The following is a 23039-nucleotide window of genomic DNA, read 5'->3' as shown; positions in this document are numbered from 1 at the left end:
GCACGGCACACACAGCATCGTCTGAAGTGTCAGTAGTAACGGCTATCGGTGCATTGGGGAGCGGGTGCGCCAGTAGGGTCGTGTTGGAAGGAGCTTGTCTGCTATCATCATGTGCCATGGTCATGTCCGCTGACCAGTCGAGCATGTGAATAGGGGTTTTGTCTTTAAGCGCACTCTACAGGGGGAGCATAACTACAGCAGTTCACGGAATGAGGCGGAGACAGAAATTTACCATACTTAAAAACTCCTGTAGCTTTTTGATAGTGCAGAGTAGTGTGAAATCCATAATAGTGGCTACTTTTGATGGAGGAAACACAAAATACTCTGCAGATGCTGGGGTCAAAGCAACACTCACAACACGCTGGAGGAACTCAGTAGGTCAGGCAGCATCTGTGGAAACGATCAGTCAACATTTCGGGCCGGAACCTGACGAAGGGTTCCGGCCCGAAACGTTGACTGATCGTTTCCACGGATGTGGCCCACCCTGCTGAGTTCCTCCAGCATGTTGTGAGTTTTGATGGGAGGGGTTTCACACCTTCTGCAGAGATGCAATGGCTGAGAAAGCCAATGGTTGGCACCCCAAACTAACATTTAGCAGGGTTGATAATCAATCCGCGTTGGCTTAAATGCTCAAAAAGTGTGCGGAGAGGGGATACGTGTTCAGATTTGGATGCACTGGCGAACGTATGTCATCGAGGTAAACAAAAAGAAAATCTAAGTCTGTCAACACCGAGTCCATCAGCCATTGGAAAGTCTTTGCTGTGTTTTTCAGCCCAAACAAAAAGGCTAAAAGGGGTTATCACAGCCATTTTGTGAATGTCCTTTGAGTACACAGATAGACCCTAACGAGATCAACTTTGGAAAAAGTTTACTTTCCGGCTGTACAAGCTGAAAAGTCTTGGATGCGTGAGACCGTTTGGTTGGCTTCATTAAGGCGTAGGTAATCATCACATGGGAGATGGCCACTATCGGACTTTGGGACTATATGGAGGGTGAAGCCCAGGGGCTATTCAACTGGCGTACAGTGCCGAGTCTTTCCATGTTCACAAACTCAACCTTCACGGTTGCCAGCTTTTCTGGGTCCAGTCTACCCATGTGGGCATCGGCAGGCAGGCCACTTGTGGGAATGTGATGCTCGACCCCATGTTTTGTGACTGTAGTGGAGAATGTGGGCTCGGTGAGGTCTGGGAATTGGCCCAGCAGTCGAGTAGACTGTCATGAAGTGGTCCATGTGCTTGACAGAGACGTGGGGAACTTACTGGAGGACCAGGGTAACGACCCAAAGTCCTCGACATCCACAAGCCAGCAGTTCTTACGATCAACTAATAGTCCTTGGGCACACAGGAAATCTGCACTGAGCAGAGGTCTAGCCACTTTAGCCATGACGAAGTACCATGTGTAATGTCACCTACTGAAGCGGTGTGTCACCCGTCGTGACCTGTAAGTCTGGATCCTGCTGCCACTGGTGGCTTCCAGTGAGGTTTAGTCCCTCTTTGCCTTCTCATCAATAGGTAATGGTGGTAGCACACTTACCTGAGCACCCGTGTCACACAGGAAGCATTGCCCTGAAAGGTGTCTGTAGTGAAGAGTAGATGACCCTGGCAGCTGGGACCCGTGGTGTTCACAGATCTCTGATGTCCCGATGCCCTGGCCCTGGCACTGTCCAAGCCGCAAGGTGGTTGGCACTTCTTAGCGTTTGTACCAAAGCGAGAGTGGTAAAGACCCGGTGGTGTCTGTTTTGCAGCCACAGGTGGGGGCCTTGCTGACCGGGCTTATTGAGGTAGGGAAAGGGGGAGGAATGATACACCACTGCTTAGCTGAGTGGAGACTATCAGCCATTTTAGCAAGCTCCCGAAAATCCTTCACAGGTGCATTAGCAAGGGCTACGTGAGCTCGATCAGGCCTTTGCTGAATGAAATTCCTTAAAAATGAAACGAGGATGGTGATTTCCCAGGAGAGGCGGCGTGTGGTCCATTAGCTCCAAAGGCCTAGCTTTGCGGAGACCGGGTAAGGAGACAACTATTTAGCGCACTCTGACTCCGATAGTCCAAAAGTCTGTAAAAGGTGAGTTTTCAGCAATCGGTATTTATCGTGTTCAGGCTGGTGTTCAAGCAGACTCATCACTTTCACGGCCGTGGAATTGCTGAGCGATGCTACATAAAGTACCATACAGCAGAGATTTCTCACAGAGCGGATAGGGACTTGGCTTATACAAACCAAGCAACTACATTTTCCTTCCAAATCTCTGTCAGTTTCAAAGTGGCTGCATTGGCCGAAATGTTCAATAACTCTGGAATCATCTTAGAGCACCGGGGTCCCCGATGTAGGGTTTCGCAAATAAAACAAAAAGTGAGGCATTTCCTGTTTAATGAAACCCGTGACACATTTCATTGAATTCCATAACTTAAACACCAAAGCGCGCTCAAAATCTTTATGTCATAACATCATCACATCAGACCAGCCTCTTAGAGCGAAACCCCAACTCAGTGTGGGTGGTTGTGAATTATGTACCTTTCCCACAATTCTGTTGCTGTACAATATAACAGTGGTCAACTGTGTTGGCTCCTCTGGTTCCACAGGGTGAAATGTTGGTGGTAGTTGTTCAGAGAGTTCTTCAAGCTGGACTGGTTAAAATCGCCTGCAATTTCAATACAGGATTAATAGCAGGATTCTGGCACCAGAATCATAGCAACTCTTGTGGGCTGCCCCGAGCACACATCTTGGACTGTGGTGCATGTTGACACAAAGCAACGCATTTCACTGTTTGTTTCAAAGGTTCATTTATTATCAGAGTATACAACTCTGAAATTCTTCTTCTCCAGAGAGCCACAAGATCAAGAGAGAAAAGAACTGCGGGCATTGATCATCAATCTCCAAACCCCTCCTCCCTGCACAAAAAAAACAGAACAAGCACATCAACCGCCAGATCACCCCTCCCCGCTCAAAAGAACGAATGAAAATGTAACGGGCACATCAACCCCCAGATCCCCCCTCTCCCACACACAAAAAAACCTAAAAAAAATCAGGCGAAAAACACAGAATATTAAAAAAAACTAAGATCTATCTTATCTGTGAGTGTGTGGATTTTCTGACACAGGGAACTGCGTTCTGCGAGTAAAAGGGACTGACCCTTTCTTTTCCCTGGCTCCTTCTGTTCTTCTGTTTCAATGACGTGTGGGAATGCTCTCTGAATATATATTTAAGAACATATTGTTATGAAGTGTTCCCAGGAACTAACTATAGAACAAGACACCCTGTATCCTTTTGCCAAGTTGACGTACTAATTTAAAATGATGCTTAGCTTGTCCCCAAACATTTGGCCACTCACAGTAATCAGTCTTACAGACAAAAATGAAATGTGGCACACAGCACAGAAACACTGCATTCATTCTGTCCCATGTACCTACCCACACTAATAACATTTATCTGCATTAAGTCTGTAGCCTTATATTCTTTGGCTATTCATGTACTTCCCTCGCATTGTGAGAGTAACACATTACAGACTCTAGCAACCCCGGAAAAACTTCCCCTAAGGTCCTTGCTAAACTACCTACCTCACACCTTGTCTTAAACAGCCCCAGCATGGGAAGGTACAGCTCTGGGGTTCAAAGTTCATTTCTGGTATGGTCTGTAAGGAGTTTGTACATTCTCCCCGTGAACAGTGTGGCTTCCGGCCAGGTTCTCCACTTACCACCCTCATCCCAAAGATGTACTGCTTAGTAAGTTAATTGGTCATTGCAAATTGCCCTGTGCTGAGTGTTAAGTAGGAGGGTTTCTGGACTGGGCGGGTTTGTTCTACGCAGCATCTCTAAAAGAAATGGTTCCTACTCTCTGACCTATGTATTTACCTCATCAAAGTGTTCCGCTGGTCAGTGTATTTTCTGCCGGCGCCATTACAGTGGCATGTCCCTCCAAGTCAAAGAAATAAATAACACCGTGAATCAGAGTTGTTCATGGGTTCATCGTCCGTTCAGAAATCCGATGACTGAGGGGAAGGAGGTATTTCTAAGATGTTCGGTGTGGGTCTTCAGGGAGCTCCTGTACCACCTCCCTGGCGGTAGTAGTGTCTCAGATGGTGAGGGTCCTCGGTGATGGTCTTCCTGAGGCATGGTCCAGTGGTAGAGAGGGTTGTGCCCGAGGTGAAGCCAGCTGAGGCTACAACCCTCTGTAGCTTCCTGCGTTGGAGCCTCCATGGTGCAGCCAGACAGCTTGCTCTCCATTGTACACCTGTAGAAATTCGGTGACATGCTAAATCTCTCAGAGCGGCGGTCCCCAACCACCGGGCTGTGGGCCGGTACCAGCCCGCAGAGCATGCGCTACCCGGCCGTGAAGGTTGGGGACCCCTGTCTCAGAGTGTGGAACCAGAAGCGCATGAGGGAAGGTTCCTCCTTCCCTCCTTTCAGTGACCGTGTCCCTGTGGCAGATTGTAACCCACTTCCTTCTTGCCGTATCTTCCAGGTAACATGGACCTCAGCGCTGGTTCCGAGCCCAAGGGCAAGGATGAGAACCCACCGTACTCAGTGGAAACCCCCTACGGATTCCACCTGGACCTAGACTTCGTGAAGTACGTGGACGACATCGAGAAGGGCAACACCATCAAGAAGGTCCACATCCGCCGCCGGCCGCGGGGCTGCAGCTACACCGGTTCCTGGTGGACTTCCACCGAGTCGCTGTGCTCCAACGCTAGCGGCGACAGCCGGTACTCCTCCTTCTCGTACTGTGGCCGCGGCTCCTACGGCTACAACAGGCCCCCGCTGCTGCTGCCGCCGGGCGGGCACAACGCCCGGGTTGAGAAGACCCTGCTGGAGACCAGACGGAGGTTGGAGGAGGACCGCGGGGAGGAGAGCCGGAGGCCGCGCTACGCCAGCCTGGGCAGCCTGCACAGCAGCGTGGCGGGCTCCACCAGCTCGCTGGCGGGCACGGGCCAGTCGTACTCCCGGTTCCCCTGGCAGGACGGCTCGCAGAGCGCACTGGACGGCCGGTTCACCCCGCTGGGCTCGGGCGTGGCCACGCCGTCCACCCCCAACGCAGCCCACCTGCACAGCATCCGCGAGCAGATGGCAGCGGCCCTGCGGCGGCTGAAGGAGCTGGAGGAGCAGGTGAAGATGGTGCCCGTGCTCCAGGTGAAGATCTCGGTGCTCCAGGAAGAGAAGAGGCAGCTGAGCGTCCAGCTTAAGAGCCAGAAGTTCCTGGGCTACAGCTCCGGCATGCTGCGCTCCAGAGGAGAGCTGCACATCGACACGCCCGAGGAAGGCAGCGGCAGGCCCGGCACAGTGGAGGCACCACTCTCCCCAACGCCCCAGGGACCGGCCCAGGGGACAGCGGACGGCGTCAGGAGCGTGGGCACCTGGGTGAGGGAGAAGGAGCTGGGCATCACCCCCACTTGGCTGCAGCAAGACGCCGAGCACCAGCGCCACGTGGCTGAGCTCCTGACCAGGAAGGTCTCAGCTCTGGAGAAGCGGCTGCGGGAGGCCGGGCGGGAGCTGGAGTCTGCCCAGAGGCAGAGCAAGGAGACGGCCGACAAGGGGCAGCAGGCGGACCTCGGGGCAGGGGCGGCCGGTCTGGGAGCTCTGATGTCCGAAGTGGCCGCGGGCAGGAGGAGGGGAGGCAGTCCGCCGTGCGCTGGCGGAGAGCGCCGGTCGGTGGGCGTGCAGGTTGGAAGCCCAGCTCACTTACGGGTGGGTGGGGACGCGGCTCAGGAACGTGAGCCCGATGTGGCTCCAGGCGGCGGCCAGGGGAACGGAGGGAAGGCAGCGGAGGAGGAGAAGGCAGCCACCGGCCGTCCCTTCAAGGAAGCGCCAGCCAAGCTGGTGACCTGCACCATCGTGACAACGCTGGCGTCCACCTGCGAGGAGGTGAACTCGGTGATGACCAAGGCCAAGGCGGTGAAACAGTCGAGAACGGGGCCGAGCGGGGCAGAGCTACGAGAGGCCGTGGAGCAGCTCACCCAAGGTACTGCAGGGAAGCTCTGAGAGTCCGCTTGTCACCTCATTCCCTCTCTCCCTCCTTTCTTTCTTCCCTCCCTCCCTTCCTCCCTCCCTCCCTTCCTCCCCTCCCTCCCTCCCTTCCTCCCTTCCTCCCTCCCTTCCTCCCTTCCTCCCCTCCCTCCCTTCCTCCCTCCCTCCCTCCCTTCTTCCCTCCCTCCCTTCCTCCCTTCTTCCCTCCCTCCCTCCCTTCCTCCCTTCTTCCCTCCCTCCCTCCCTTCCTCCCTTCTTCCCTCCCTCCCTCCCTTCCTCCCTTCCTCCCTCCCTTCCTCCCTTCCTCCCTCCCTTCCTTCCTCCCTTCTTCCCTCCCTTCCTCCCTCCTTCCCTCCCTTCCTCCCTCCTTCCCTCCCTCCCTTCCTCCCTTCTTCCCTCCCTCCCTCCCTCCCTCCCTTCTTCCCTCCCTCCCTCCCTTCTTCCTTCCCTCCTGCCCTCCCTTCCTCCTTTCTTTCTTTCCTCCCTCCCTCCCTCATTCTTCTTTCCCTCTCCCTCCCTCTATCCCTCTCTCCCTCTTTCCCTCCCTCCCAATGACCCTCCTTCCCTCTTCCTTCCTCCTGCCACCTAGCACTTTGCACAAGTCCAGAAGATCCCAGAGCTTATTATACTTGTTGACCACAGCAGGAAAGGTTATATTGGAATGTGTTTACATTATCGCCTCTACGAAGAAGTTTCTCTTCATACAGATCAGATCTTTACAGAGTACCTAGAGATCGAGCAAGCGAAAACAATAATAAAACATACTGTAGAATATAGTGTACAGTATTAGCTACAGGGAAAACGCAGTGCAGACAGACAGTATGCAATGTGATGATCTGCAGTTATTTCTTAATATAATAATCAGCCATAACTGAATGGCTGAACAGACTGGATGGGCTGAAAAGCCTAATTCTGCCTTTATATTTTATGGCCTAAAGCAGCCGACCCCATCAAATACCTTTGGCAGATTCAGCTCACTGATGCAAGATGGATGCCACTGATCCAGCTTTCTCCTAGAGCACAGAAACAGGCCCTTCGGCCCACAGTGTCTGTGCTGTACACGATGCCAAATTAATTCCTCCCCTCCCTCCCCCCCCCTGCCCATTTCCAACACCCCAGCACTGTAACTCCCTGGCTGCTCTGACTTTCTACCTCCCTCTATTCTTCTCTACTTGGATCCATCAGCATCTCCATATTCCCTCACAGCCCCCCACTGACCCAATCAGTCAGGCCCCAAACTCCATTTCCCCTGGGTCATATACCCACATCTTGTCCTTGTCAAATCCCACTCCCTCTTCTCAGGAGCCCACTTCCCCATTCCACCACTACCTACAACCCCCCTCACTCCACTCCTCCCCTCCCCCCCCCCCGCCTCTGCCTTACACACCTTGCTCGGGCCCCTCCCCTGCCCGATATTTAAATGCCAGATGTCTGAATCCAGAGTCACCTTGGCTGTGGTAAGAACATGGAATCACTGGGACATCAACAGCTGTGTAGTGGATATGCAGCTGGCCGGGGAACTTAAACTGATTGGGCTTTATTGGGACAGGAATTCTGTGAGATGAAACTAAAGGGGAAGTGGTTTTATTGTGGAATGATATGTTTGGACTGGAGCACATACTCATCTGGAATCAAGTATAAGCCTTTCCCATTATGGATCGGGCTTCAGACAGTGAGTTTTGGATCTATAACTGCACTGACTTCTGCCTAAACTACTAGGTGAAAGTTTCTCATCCCTGTTGAGAGATCCCATGTAAAAAATGACGTGGGAAAACTCAGTTACTTCCACTGGCCCACAGATGACAGCGAGCTGTTCATAACTCAAAACTAGGCCAAGAATTTGATGAATTCCCAGAGTGTGTGTTAAGCACAGAGTAAAAGCTGTCTCTGCACAGTCCCGTCACACGCTCCCAGGGCAGCAACAGCACAGGGAACAGTACAGCACGACAGCAGACCTTTCGTCCCACAATGTCTATGCTTGAGCACCACGCCAAATTAATCTCAATGTCTTCTGCCTGCACGTGGACCACACACCTCCACTCCCTGCAGGTCCATTGGGTTTGGTTGGTTTAGTGACGCAGTGAAAACCTGCTTTCTGTGCTGCCCATTCAGATCATTTCATTACACAGTACAGTGGAGGTAGAACAACGGAAAACGAAGACAGAACGAACTGTGCAGGCCCGTCAGCCCAAGATGTTGTGCCGACCTTTTACCCTGCTTAAGATCTATCTAACCCTTCCATCCTACACAGCCCTCCATTTTTCTATCATCAATGTGACATTCTTAAATCAGAATCAGGTTTATTATCACCGGCATGTGACGTGAAATTTGTTAACTTAGCAGCAGCAGTTCAATGCAATGCATAATATAGCAGAGAAAAAAATAAATGAATAAAATAAAAATAATAATAATAAATAAGTAAATCAATTACAAGTAAGTCAATTACGGATACTGTATTGAATAGATTAAAAAACATGCAAAAACAGAAATATTGTATATTAAAATAAGGTGAGGTAGTGTCCAAAGCTTCAATGTCCATTTAGGAATTGGGTAGCAGAGGGGAAGAAGCTGTTCCTGAATCGCTGAGTGTGTGCCTTCAGGCTTCTGTATCTCCTACCTGATGGTAACAGTGAGAAAAGGGCATGTCCTGGGTGCTGGAGGTCCTTAATAATGGACGCTGCCTTTCTGAGACGCCGCTCCCTAAAGATGTCCTGGGTACTTTGTAGGCTAGTGCCCAAGATGGAGCTGACTAGATTTACAACCTTCTGCAGATTCTTTCAGTCCTGTGCAGTAGCCCCTCCATACCAGACAGTGATGCAGCCTGTCAGAATGCTCCCCACGGTACAACTATAGAAGTTTTTGACCGTATTTGTTGACATGCCAAATCTCTTCAAACTCCTGATAAAGTATAGCTGCTGTCTTGCCTTCTTTATGACTACATCAATATGTTGGGACCTAACGTTTCTGCCTCTATCACAACCCCTAGCACCACCAATCTCATTATAAGAAGACTTGCCTCTGATGTTCCCACCTATACTTTCCTCCAACCATCTTAAAATTATGCCCTCTCCTATTAGGCATTTCTGCTCTGGGAAATAGGTCTTTGGCTATCTACTTGATTGATGCCTCTTATCCTGTACACCTCTATTAAGTCACTTCTCATCCTTCTTTGCTCCAAAGAGAAAAGCCCTAGCTCACTCAACCTGTCCCTCATAAGACATGCGCTCCAATCTAGGACAGCGTCCTGGTTAATCTCCTCTGCACCAGATCCTTCCAATAACAAGGCGATCAGAATAGTACTCAATATTCCAAGTGTGGTCTACCCCCAAATACACTGCTATCGGAATTCTACCCTAGGACAGGGACGGTAGTGGCTAGAGAGAGACACAGGAGACTGCAGATGCTGGAATCTGGAGCAACACACAAAATGCTGGAGGAACTCAGCAGACTGAGCAGCGTCTGTAGTGGGAAAGACATCACTGATATTTCGTGTCGAAAGCCCACGTCAGTAGAGTGCGGTCCTGATTCAGGGTTTCGATCTGTGTTATCAGCATTGGGTTTGTTAATATGTCATGAAATTTATTGTTTCCTGGTAGCAGTGCTGGTCAATACATTTAAAAAAATTACCGTAAGTTACAAGAAGAAAATTAACAAAGGTGTTGCTGGGTCTGGAGGATCTGAGCTATAAGGAAAAATTGAATAGGTTAGGACTTTTTACCTTGGAATGTTAGAAGACTGAGGAGCAATTTGATAGAGGTATACAAAATTATGAGGGTTATAGATAGGGTAAATGCAAGCAGGCAATAGACAATAGGTGCAGGAGTAGGCCATTCAGCCCTTCGAGCCAGCACCACCATTCACTGTGATTATGGCTACTGCACAGGCCTTTTCCACTGAGACTGAGTGGGACTACAACTTGGATTAAAGGGTAAAAGGTCAAATGATTAAGGGGAACATGAGAGGAAACTAATTCATTCCGGGGTCCTGAGAGTGGAACGAGCTGCCAGAGCAAGTGGTGCATGCGAGCTAGATTTCAATGTTTAAAAGAAATTTGGATAGGTACGTGGATGGTGGGGCTATGGAGGGCTATGGTCCTGGTGCAGGTCATGGGAGTGGGCAGTTTAAATGGTTTGGCATGGACTAGATGAGCTGAAGAGCCTGCATCTGTGCTATGACCGTAAGAAATTTATAAAAAATAATAGTGCAAAAAGAGAACAATATAGTGAGGTAGTGTTCACGGACTGGACGGGGAAAAGACTGTTACTAAAATGTTGAGTGTGTGTCTCCAGGCTCTCTTCACACAGACGCTGGTTGACCCATTGAGTTCCTCCAAGAGACTGTTCATTAAGCTGCCTCAGATTCACTAATCAAACGTCCCCGCGTTTCACCTGACAAGGGGAGGAGATCAGTAGATTGCTTAACGTGTCAATTGTACATTGAAGCACACATTGGAACGTTGTATGCATCAAACCAACTCAGTGAGGGTTGTGCCATGCTTCCGATGCCAATGTAAGATGCTCACCACTCACTAATCCTAACCGTACACTTTTGGAATGTGGATAAAAACTGTCATGAAGGAAACATACAAACTCCTTACAGTCAGTGGCTGGAATTGAACCTCCAGTCTTACAGCCGATGTTGAAATAGTGCTGCATGAACCTCTACAAATAGCAGTCTGTGTGGTTCTGTAAGCCAGTGAGGCAAAGGTCTCATTTTATAATGTTTCTCTTTCAAGTCTCTCGTGATACGCACAGGATCGTCCCTTCTGTCCAGCCCCCTTGGGTCACCGAGGCACCTCGGGCTCTTCCCGTCGCTGAGGTTTGCAGTGCAGCGGAAACTCCACAAGTGCTGGGTTCTCCAGGGACGGTGAAAGCCCACCACTCGCCCCCAGCGGCGGTGGTGAGACGGGGAGATACCAACCCATCAGCAGACGATTCAACACGACCAGGTAACCCTTCACTCCCATTGTCCTTGACGTTACTGACAGCACGCAGTGGGAGGTGAGCAGCAGGTGTAGGGTGTAGCCGATGAGAGGAAGAACACAGCAGCTGATAGTTCCTTGAGTGGCTCATTTGCCATATGGCCAACCAACTGCGGTCGCAAAACTCCCCCCCGTGGCTTAGAGGGCAGCAGCCTTAAGGCAGGAAGATAGAGGAGCAGAATTAGGCTAATTGGTCCATCACATCTGCTCCAGCACTCCACATTGGCTGATTTATTATCCCTCTCAACCCCATTCTCTTAGCTTCTCCCCGTAACCTTTAACACCCGTACTAATCAAAAACCTATCAACCTCTTCATTTATAATAATAAGTACTTTTATTGATCCCGAGTGGGAAATTATTTTGTTACTGCAGCAACATTTAAAAATACACTTAGCAATAATAATAGATAATACTATAAATATAGTAATAATAACTAATAATGTACAGAATAATAATATACACAATAATTTACCAGTGTGCAATACTGTGCAATAATAATGTACGAAATAATAAAACAGTGTCTATTGTACTATGATATGTGTTCTCCTGTCGCACAGAGATGAGCTGTTGTATATGTTTATTGCATTTGGTAGGAAAGATTTTCTGTAACAGTCCTTGTGACAGCAGAACTGAATGAGCCTGTTCAAAAGGGTGCTCGGCTGCTTACGCAGTAAATGTACCCAATGACTCAGTCTCCAGCGCCATCTGTGGCAATGAATTCCACAAATTTACCATCCTTTTGCTAAAGAAATTCCTCCACATCTCTGTTCTAAAGGGATATCTTTCTATTCTGAGGCTGTGCCCTCTGGTCCTCAATGCTCTCACTATTGGAAACATCTTCTCCACATCTACTCTATCTAGGCTTTCAATAATCGATAGGTTTCAATAAGTCTCCTCTCATTCTTCCAAACTGCAGTGAATACAGGCCCAGAGGCATCAAACACTCCTTATATGTTAACCTTTTAATTTCCAGGATCATTATCGTAAATTTCTTCTGGTTCCTCTCCAATGCCAGGGCACTCTTTCTTAGATATAGGGCCCTTGCTGAGTTCCTCCAGCATTTTCTGTGTTCATGGGGGTCCTAGATTATTTTGTCTGCTTTCCTGAGGCAGCGGAATATGAAAATTATAAATAAATCTGATGAAGGACTCTTGATGAGATACTGACTGTTTCTCTTTCTACAGATGCTGCCAGATCTGAATTTTCCCACAATTTCTGTTTTTATTTCCAGCATTTATGATACGCCTTGCCTTACAAGGCGCGAAACGAAAGACTGTGTGGCGCGCCACTCCTCACACAGACAGTAGGTGGCCGTTGACTCACAAAGAGTTCATCCGCCCTTTGACAGGTTTTGGTTTTAGTCCTGCTGGGTGCCTACACACCCTCCTCCCTGGCTAACCGAAGTGCACCAGGGGGTGCCCGTTGAGTCGCCCGATGCCAGCCCCCTAGGCCTGAGTCGACGTAGTTGTAGTAGTTACGATATGACTGAAAATAAGATGGATGCAGTTTCAGCTATTGTGAGAGAACTGAATAAGTAATTGAAAAGAAGGAAATATTCAGGATCGTGGTAAAGGTCTGTGGAGAAGTTTGTTGGATCTGGAGATGATAATGAACAGAATGCTCACTGGAAGTGAAGAATGAGGTGCAAATCTTGCTACATCTGTTTTATTAGACATTCATGTCAAAGAAATGGCAGTAAAGCATAACGCAGCAGCAACTAACTGTAACCAACTCACTCTAGCAAAAAACATGCCTTGTGGTCTTTCATTACACTGAAAAATGGTTCAAACCGGACACATAAGAGAACCTTCTCTGATAAGAACAGTCTGCAAGACAACAAGGACGGTCTTGATTTACGCTGTCATGACATGGGCTCACAGACAAAGAAACCACAGGGGTCCCAAACCAGCTACACTACAAATTACTGAAAACGTTGAGAGGAAAAATAAATAATTTCTTGAAAGTCTTGTCATGGGTAGCTAGGCACGTACATAAATCAGAGTATTGAGTGCAGGAGTTGGGATGTTATGCTAAAGTTGTATAAGACATTGCTGAGGCCTAATTTGGGGTATTGTCAGCCCCCTACGGGAAAAATATCAATAAGCTTGGAAGAGTGCAGAGAAAATTAGCAAGGATGTGGCCAGAACCTGAGTTATAGGGAAAGGTTGAAGAGGTTTGGACTTATTTTCCGTGAAGCGTAGGAGAATGAGCAGAGACTTGATGGAGGTATATAAGATTATGAGGGGTATAAATAGGGATTTATAAATGCAAGCAAGCTTTTTCCACTGAGGTTGGGTGAGACTAGACTAGACTAGAAGTCATAGGTTAAGAGTGAAAGGTGAAATATTTAAGGGGAACTTGAGGGTGAACTCAGAGGCTGTGAGAGTGTGGAATGAGTTATCAGTAGACGTGGTGAATGTGGGTTTGGCTACAAGATTTAAGAGAGTTTTGGATAAGTATGTAGATGGGAGGGATTAGTAGGCCTATGTTATGGGTGCAGTTTGATGGGATTGGGCAGAATAAGAGACTAGATTGGTTAAGAGCTGGTGCTGCAGTGCTCTATGACTCTACGACAAACAGGTGATTATACAAACATATAAGCAAGCATAAATGAAGTTAAAATACAAGAACATTTAAGAATAAATTGGACAGATACATGGATGGGAGGTATATGGAGGGATATGTGCCGTACGCAGGTCAGTGGGACTGGGCAGAAAATGGTTCAGCACAGCCAAGAAGGGCCAAAAGGCCTGTTTCTGTGCTGTAGTTTTTCTGTGGTTTCTATGGTTTCTAACAAATAATAATTTAGACCCTAATGCAACAAGGTCTAACCATTCAGCCCTTCCAAAGAGTTGATGGAGACAGGGTGGCAGAAATGGGCACCTTCTCTATACTGATATGTTCCAAATGTTCTGTGGCCATCACAAAGCACTGGTGTCCAAGATGAATCCGTCTCCTTTTCTCTTTCCCAGTTTCCCCAGAGGGAGCACAACTAAAGTCCATTATGAAGAAGAAGGAAAACGGAGGAAGTTCTGACAGTCCTCCCACAAAGAAGAGCCTCCAGTTTATCGGTGTTAATGGGGGGTGAGTATCCAAGGCTGATGGTCATTCCTTGGCACTGGTCAAGGTTCCTTTTCCAATTGTCTTTCCTCTCACTGAGTTGGGCGAAGTCTTAAACAGGGGTCCGGCAGATTATCCCCATTCACCCATGGGAAAATTAACTAAAATGCTAGAGGAACTCGACAGGTCAGGAAGGCATCTGAGGAGGGAGGTGGGCTGTCAGTGTTTTGGGGCCAGATCCTTCGTAGTGCACCACTGCCTCATCATGCATTGAAGGCTAAGGGAAGTTGGCATGTCCCCTCTGCAGTCTCTTGTGTCTCTAGTCACCCATGAATCAGAAGATGGGGACAGTTAGAATATAGAACATAGCACATTACCCCACAGTACCGGCCCTTCAGCTCATGATGTTGGCTGTTCTGCCTGCCTTTTAACCTAAGAACTTTCTAACTCTTCCCTCCTACCTAGCCCTCCATTTTTCTATCACCCATGTGCCTCTCTAAAAGTTTCTTATTTGTATCTAAAGTATCTGCCTCTACAACCAACCCTGGCAGGACATTCCATACACCCAGCACTCTCTGTGTTAGGAAAAAAAGTCTCTATCATCCCCCTCATACCTTCCTCCAACTACCTTCTACTTACGCTGCCTTGGAACTCAGTGGGTCAGGAGCCATCAATGGAGGGAAATGGACAGTTAATGTTTTGGAACAAGACCTCTTGTAGTAATGTTTCTATCTTGCATTGTACTGCTGCCACAAAACAACAAATTTCACGATCTACGTTAATGATGATAAAACCTGAGTCTGAATCGGGTGTCTCTCTAAACCTTTCCTATCCTTGTACACATCCAAGTGTCTTCCAGATGGCTTTCAAACGAAAACATTGAAAACCCTCTTTCCTCCCACAGATGCTGCTCAGTGTTTTGGCAGTGTTCTGCCAGCAGATTCTTTGCGCCTTTTAAATATTGTTAATGTCCCTGTCTTAACCACTTCTTTCAGCATCTCATTCTGAACACCCTGGTAAAAATGTTGCCTCTTGGGCTGCTCTTAAATTTCTCCTCTCTGAGCTTAATCCTATGCCCTATAGTTCTAGATTCCCCGACCCCAGAAGTCAGTTGAGAAGATGCGTCTGAGTGTTAGTTTCTTTCCTGTAGTTATGAGTCCACTTCTTCTGATGAATCCAGCTCGGAGAGTTTATCGAATGAGTCAGACGGTGAGAGCGCGGAGAGCGATTATCACGAGGCCAGTGAGAGGCTTCCAGGAGAACAGAGGGAGAAGGCAGAGAGCAAGACTGTTGCGGCACATCCCTCGCAGGAAACCCAGGGTGCGAGGACTCGAGCCGAGCCTGTGGGGGTGGCCAAGAGATCGGAGACCCCGGTGGAATCCACGGTGGAGGTTGAGAGTACGCGGACCGCCGCGCAGGCCTCACCGAGATCTGAGGAAGAGAGGCAGGTGCAGAACGTAAGGAGGAAAGAGCATGTGAAGGAGGTGGTGCAGAGGATGGAGGGGGAAGCAGAGGCAGAAATCAAAGCAGTGAAAAGCCAGCCAGAACCCGTCGTTCACCATGAAACAGTGAGCCGTGACCAAGAAGGAGACAACCGCACGTATGTAAATAAACTCTCATTTTCAATTTGTCCTGTCTTTCTAGAAGATAAAGTCTTACCTTCTAAAATGTTAAAGGAGCAGCAATGCTATTGCAGTGCCATTGACCGCTACTGCCTGTAAGGAGTTTGTACATTCTCCCCATGACCACGTGGGCTTTCTCTGGAATGCTCCACATTCCAAAGACATACAGGCTAGCAGGTTAGTTGTCACATGGGTGCAATTGGGCAGCATAAGCTTATTGGGCTGGACGGTCCTGTTACTGTGCTTATCTCTCAGCAAAATTTTAAAATATCTTTTTTTTTAACATAAACGCATTCTGCAGATGCTAGAAATCCAGAGCAACACACATATGGCGCTGGAGGAGCTCAGCAGGTCAGGCAGCATCTTTGGAAATGAGTAAGCAGTTGTTTTGGGCCAAGGCACTTCAGGGCTGGAGAGGAAGTAGGGGATAAAAATGTGGGGGAAGGGGAAAGAGGGCTAGCTAGAAGGAGATGGGTGAAGCCAGACGTGTGGGAAAGGTAAAGGGCTGGAGAAGAAAGTATCTGATGGGAGAGGAGAGTGGACCGTGGCAGAGGGGGAAGAAGGAGGGGGCACCGGGGGGAGGTGATAGGCAGGAGAGGAGAAAAGGTCGGTGGCCAGAGTGTGGATTGGAAGAAGAGGGGAGAAAATTACCGGAAGGAGAAATCGAGGTTCATGCCACCAAGTTTGAAACTACCTAGATGGAACATGAAGTGTTGCTCTTCCGCCCTGAGAGTGGCCTCATCCTGGCACAAGAGGAGGCTGTGGACCAACATGTTGGAACGGGAACAACAATAGAAATAAAAATGGTAGGCCACCGGGACATTCTGCTTTTAGCTCGACAAAGCTGTCCCCCAATTTATGTCAGGTTTTACCAACGTCGTGGAGGCAGCACTGAGAGCATCAGACACAATAGATGACCACAACAGATTTGCAGGTGATGTGTTGCCTCATCTGGGTGGACTGTTTAGGGCCCTGAACTGAGGTAAGAGAGGAGGTGAATAGGCATGTGTGGCATTCCTGTTGCTTGCAGGGAAATGTACCAGGAGGGAGATTAGTGGGGAAGGTTGAATATTGTGTACAGTTTTGGTCTCCAAATTTGAGGAACACGTGCCTTTTGGGATGTGAGAGGAAACTAGAGCACCTAGAGGAAATCCTTGCAAACTCCACATAGATAGCAACAGAGATTGATGGATCGCTGAGGCAGGATCATTAGCTGATGATTGAGGTACTCCAGGGTAGAGCCTGCACAGGTTACGTGGGGAGTAGAGCGCAGTGTCTGGATTCTGGAGTGCATCTTTCAGAGCAAGACAATATTTTTGTTTATCTTTTTTTGACAAATTTACTGTAAAACGAAAAAAAAAATTCACAGAATTCCAAGCAAGCATTCGGGAAAAGACAAGTTAGGTGTAGAATAAAGCAATGTCTTCACTGTCCCAGTGCAGATCGGGACAGAGTAGAGCTTCTCTACACTGCTCCATCAAGCACTCCCATGGCGTGTTTAGTTCCAGTCCTTTCTCGTTTCTTCAGGCTGTGAGAGACATGTACGTGGTGTGTACGAGGCTGCAGTCCTGTTCGCACATCTTCAGGGACTGCTCCTGGCATCCTGCCTACAACTTAGCTCCACCCTCTTCATACTTGGCCACCTTGTACGGAGGTGGGCAAGGAAGGAGGATCATGTCCAAGTAACCTCGCTCCCGAGGGTGGCAGAGATAACTCTCTGTGGGTCCTGGAGGCTGACAGCAAAGGGTTCCACCCAGGCTGACTGCCTGGCGACGTTCCGGGAGAATATCCCTGCCCAGGTAACCATGGAGAAGGAACACACAGTGACCATGGCTACCGTGGAGGCGTTCCAGGAACATTGAGTACCGCAGGGGATAAATGTCGTCGTAGATAAGGATGGGAACTGTTCCATACGTGTGGAGCAGGAGAGAGAATGGCATTACAGGATTAAGTGTTGATACTAAGTTATGTTAGCCCTGGTAAACATTGGACAACTCGCAGCGTGGGAGTGACAGAAACATGCAAACTCGAAAGCCCGCGCAAAACCAGAGAGCTCACCACGTGTAGGAGGACCAATCAATTGACTGCGCAGTCAATCGGCTGCATGTGCACTTGCCACCCTCTCGCAATTGATCCGACGTGGTTAGAAATGTCTTGATTTAGTTTGCGTTAATGACTGTTTTTGTCCCTGTGTTTGGTTGCAGTGTTGTAGAATTTTTAATTTTTTTTAAATTTGTCTTTATTTACGGTTACAGCACTATAACACACCCCTCCAGCCCATGAGACCGCAGCACCAACTAACCTACTAGCCCACGTGCTCTGGAATCTGAGACGAACCCGGAGGAAGCCCACGTAGTCATGGGGAGAATGTAGAAACTGCTTACAGACAGCAGTGGGATTTGAACACTGCTCTGAGGCGCTGTAGCAGTGTGACACTACCATGCCACCCCATATCCCAAATTATTTTTATTTAAGTTCAAAAGGATCAAAACAAGAATCATGCAAAATGGAAGCCTGGGCAAAAATCTCCAAGGGAAAGTGATCAACTTGTCGCCCCACACCTGCTGTGCTTCGAGATGTGATGGGACAGACCCCAAGCCTCTGGCTCACTTGCCTTTGTCTTCCTTTCAGATTCGAGCTGACTGAGGGCCTGGTGTCAGCCTGCGTGATCCTGCAGAAACACCTGAATGATCCACATGGCTTCACAAACAAGGACGTGGTATGCTTGCTCACTCTTTGATAATCCTCCCCCATTGCTAGTGTGACACCAGTGGAGAGAATTTGCATTATGCCTCCTTTGCAAACCCCAAGGATCTGATTATTTTATTGGCACCAAAGTGGTGTGAAAGGCAGCTGGTTATCATCGTGGCATTAAAGACAAGTATGGTGCAGAAGTAGGCCATTTGACCCGTCAAGTCTACAGCTCCCATTGTTCCCAATCTGCATGTAGGACGCAGTACCAACAAGGTGCCTGCCACCCTGGCCATCCTCCTTCCTCTCACCTACCTTCCAGGAGAAGTTAACAATTTCCCTATAAAATTGCCCGATTCATGTGGTGTGGCACCTGCTACAGAAAACTAAATTTCTAGAAAAATACTGAGGTAACTACGGTATTTGCTGGAAAATTCACTGAACAATTTCATGTCTGTAGGTGATTGTATAAAAATACAAGCAAGCAGAGGAAAGTTATACTACAAGAAAAATAACAATGCTACGCTTAATCCCGCAGCCCCTTTGATTTTAGGCACCCTGATTGTTTCTGCTCCCTCTGTAAAAATAATCCTTGTTGCCCTGTCCCCTGAAAAAGTATATCTCATTTCTTCCTTTGATTTGTAAATCCCTCAGCTGAATGCTCCCTAACTTTCCCTGCCTCCAGCAGTCCCTACCCCTCTAGCCTTTCGATGTAGCTGAGCTCACTCAGCCCTGGAAACATTTCCACAAATCTGCGCACCCTCTCCAAGTCCCAGTCTTCTTCACTTCTGACTGGGTGAGTTCAGGTTTGTCGCTGGTGAACAAAAAGCATTTAAAAATCCCTTTTGACATTCCTAGCTGCTTTCAGGTGATCGTTAAACATGGATATGTTTGGGAGAGGGAAGGGTGATAGTGAGTACAAATGAAGATTTCTGTAAAAGGGCGGGTAATGGTAAATGATAAGCAGGTAAAATGAGGCTGTATTTGAGTGAGTTTATGGGAGACGTACTGTAGTTAGCTGAGGGTTGGCTCGAGAATGTCTGAGCATATGAGTTAGAATTTAAATTGGTTTATTATCGTCACATGCCAAGAAATGGTGAAAAGCCTGTTTTGAATACTGTTCATATAGATCACACAGTGCATTGAGGTAGAACAAGGTAAAACAAGAACGGGGTGCGGAACAAAATGGAACAGCTGCTGAGAAAGTGCAGTGCGGTCAGACAATAAGGTGCAAGGTCATAGCGAGGTAGATTCTGAGGTCAAGAGTCCATCTTAAAGAGTCAAATCTATAAAGGCCATTATTAAGCATTGTTAGAGGCAGAGGATTTAGATTTAAAATGTAGAATGATTATAATAGACGTAATGGGTGGATCTATGGGGAGAAGTTTGCGTGGGGGTGGAGGAAATCAGAGACCAGAGGTGCAAAAGGTGATGCAACCAGCGAGAGTTGACTCCACAGTACATCTGTAGAAATTTGAGAGCATCTCTATTGTAATACCAAGTCTCCACCAACTCTGAAAGAAATACAGCCGCTGTTCCTTCTTTGTAATTGCATCAGTATGTTGGGCCCCGGATAGATCTTCAGAGATGCTGACACCCAAGAACTTGAAACTGATTACCCTTGCACTAGTGTATGTCACCTCAACACCCCCTGCCTGAAGTCCACAATCAATCCCTTGGTCTTACTGGCAATGAATGAAGGTTGTTGTTAGGCCATCACTTAACCAGCTAATCTATCTCACTCCTGGAGGCTTTCTCCTCGCCATTGAAACTCTGCCAGCAACAGCTGTGTCATCAGCAAGTTTATAGAAGGCGTTTGAGCTGTGCCTAGCCACACAGTCATGGTTATAGAGAGAGTAGAGCAGTGGGCTTAGCGCATATCCTTGAGCTGTGCCAGTGTTGATTGTCGGCAAGGGGCAGATGTTATTTCTGATCTGCACTAACTGGTCCCTGGTGAGGAGGCCTGGCATCCAGCTACAGAGGGAGGTCCAGAGGCTCAGGTTTTGGAGGTTGTTGATTAGAACTGAGAAACATGAGAAAGTCTGCAGATGCTGGAGATCTGAGCAACACACGCAAAATGCTGGAGGAACACAGCAGACCAGGAGGGGTTTCGGCGCGAAACATCGATGTACTCTTTTCCATAGATGCTGCCTAGCCTGCTGAGTTCCTCCAGCGTCTTGTGTGTGTTGATTAGAACTAGGAGTATAATTGCATTGAACACTGAGCTGAGGTCAATAAACAGCAGCCTGATGTAGGTAGTGCCATGGTCCAGGTGATCTAAGGCTGGGTGGAGAGCCAGTGAGACTGCATCCACTGTAGTCCTATTGTGGCGATCAGCAAATTACAGCAGGTCCAGGTCTTTGCTTAGTCAGAAGTTGGTTCTAGCTATGGCCAACCTCTCAAAGCTCTGCATCCCAGTAGATGTGAGTGATACTGTGCAATAATTGTTGAGGATGGTCTCCCTGCTCTTCTTGGGCACTGGTATGATTATCGTCCTTTTGAAGCAGGTGGGAACCTCCGACTGCAACAGTGAGAGATTGAAGAGGGACTGGGGTGGTCCTGACAGTTGGTTGGCACAGGTTTTCAGTGCCCTGCCAGACACACCATTAGGGCCTGACACCTTACAACGATTCACCCTTGTGAATGATGTTCTGATGTCAGCCTCTGAGACAGAGATTCCAGGGTCATCAGATGCCAGAGGGATTCTCCAGGGATTGGGGGTCCTTGTGGAGGATTCCCTAAAGGCTAACATGCAGGTTGAGTCAGTGGTCAAAACAGGGAAATGCAATGTTGCCATTCATTTCGTGAGTGTAATAGTGAGTAATTCTGTACAGTAATACTGAGGCTTTATCAGACCATACTTGGAGTATTGTGAGCAGTTTTGGGCCCCTTCTCTGAGAAACGATGTGCTGGCATTGGAGAGGATCCAGAGGAAGTTCACAAGAATGATTCCAGGAATGAAAGGTTTAATGTATGAGGCCAGTTTGATGACTCTGGAATTTAGCAGCATGGTGGGAATCTCATTGAATATTGAAAGGACTAGATAAAGAAGACATGGAGAGGATGTTTCCAATAACAGAGTAGCCTAGGACATTCCTTTAGAACAGAAATTAGGAGAAATTTCTTCAGCCAGAGGGTGGTGAATCTGTAGAATTCATTGTCATAGACGTTTGTAGGAGGCCAAGTCATTGGGTATACTTAAGGCAGTGGTTGATATGTTCTTGATTAGTAAGAGGGTCAAAGGTTATGGGGAGAAGGCAGGAGAATGGGGTTGAGAGGGATAGTAAATCAGCCATGATCGAATGGTGAAGCAGGCTCAATGGGCCAAGAGGCCTAACTTTGCTGCTGTATCTTATGGCCAGTGAGTCTCCTTGCTGCTGCGCTATGAGGTACCCGGACAGCTTGGCTGGAGGTGTTCAAGCAGATTGGCTGAGGGTTTGTTAGGAAACCAGGCAAGAGGAGGTTAGAGGGGTGTGTTACATGGAAGTGTGTAGGCTGGAGAGACTCTGCTAATTGTCCTGAGGTTTATTTCCAAGCCATGTGCTGGACGGTGAGGTACCGTTACAGTGAAAAACTTGCATGCAGCAGCACAATAGGCATGTAGGGACAGACAACACACGGACTATAAAGACAGTGAAAAGAAAAAAAAGAGGGCAAAAACAAGAGATTAGTGCAAAAAGGAAGACTCTATCAGAGATGACATACGAGATGCTGGAAGAACTTAGCAGGTCAAGAAGAATCTGTGGAGGAAAATGGACCAAGACCCTTCATCTGCTCAGAAGCATTGACCATCCATGTTCATAAAACATAGAACATAACACTACAGCACACTACAGGCTCTGTGGCCCACAATGTTGTGTGACGTTACAATGTTAAATCAATCTAACCCTTCCCTTCGACATAGCCCACCATTTTCCTATCATTCATGTGTCTGTTTAAGCTATTCTTAAATGTCCCTAATATATCTGCTTCTACCACCCCTTGCAGGGCATTCCATACACCCACTGATGAGAGGTAATTGTGGAAAAAACTTACCTGTGGTGTCTGACATTCCACATAATAGAATCAATGAAACACTGCACACAAAGACTGACAAGCAACCCATGTGCGAAAGAAGACAAACTGGGCATATACAAGTAAATAATGCTGAGTACGTGAGTTGTAGAGTCTTTGAAAGTAAGTCCGTAGCCTGACCCTCTGAGTTCCTCCAGCGTCTCGTGTGTCACTTCAGTTTCCAGCATCTGCCGTCCCTACGGTCTACAGTCAGAGGCAAGTTCACGGGGTTGCAGGAAGTGGACAGTAGTTGGGGTGCTGTGTATGGTACAACCGGGCAAGCTCTGTGTAGGTTAGCTGACTTGCAATGACAATGTAATCTATCGCTGATAAACTATTGCCTACCTGACCCACAGAGGGTGAGCTACCTCACAGTTCAGCAGGAGTGGCTCCTGGTGTCCAGCCCAAAGACGGCAGATCCTGAGTTGGTGCGCCGATACCTGGCTGTGTTTAAGGCGATGTCTCCAAACTTGCTGGAACTGATAGTGAACATGGCGGACGGGAACGGGAATACGGCTCTTCACTACACCGTCTCTCACTCCAACTTCCCGATCGTTAAGTTGTTGCTGGATACAGGTACGCCTCATCTCTCTGTAGATTTTTTTATCTATTCATGTACGGGATGCGGGCATCACCAGCTAAGTCAGCATTTATTGCCCATCCCTAGTTGCCCT

At 48.1% G+C, this 23039-nt stretch overlaps 1 protein-coding gene across 7 annotated transcripts in view; it reads left to right on the top strand.

The window, feature by feature from the left end:
- kank2 (KN motif and ankyrin repeat domains 2) overlaps positions 1–23039 on the top strand; it is a 151382-nt gene that overhangs the window by 117363 nt on the left and 10980 nt on the right. For 6 of the 7 annotated variants that reach the window (XM_063035631.1, XM_063035633.1, XM_063035632.1 and 3 more), the window contains 6 exons: positions 4459–5952; positions 10693–10905; positions 13912–14023; positions 15150–15599; positions 18253–18340; positions 22722–22941. In XM_063035631.1, the coding sequence (XP_062891701.1) occupies positions 4459–5952; positions 10693–10905; positions 13912–14023; positions 15150–15599; positions 18253–18340; positions 22722–22941 (2577 nt within the window). The remainder of the gene's footprint in view (positions 1–4458; positions 5953–10692; positions 10906–13911; positions 14024–15149; positions 15600–18252; positions 18341–22721; positions 22942–23039) is intronic. The other variant, XM_063035637.1, reaches the window with a different exon arrangement.

Source organism: Mobula hypostoma, chromosome 29, assembly GCF_963921235.1.
Source record: "Mobula hypostoma chromosome 29, sMobHyp1.1, whole genome shotgun sequence".
NCBI lineage: Eukaryota > Metazoa > Chordata > Chondrichthyes > Myliobatiformes > Myliobatidae > Mobula > Mobula hypostoma.
Note: the sequence above shows the minus strand (reverse complement) of the source record. Positions and strands in the feature narration are given on the sequence as shown.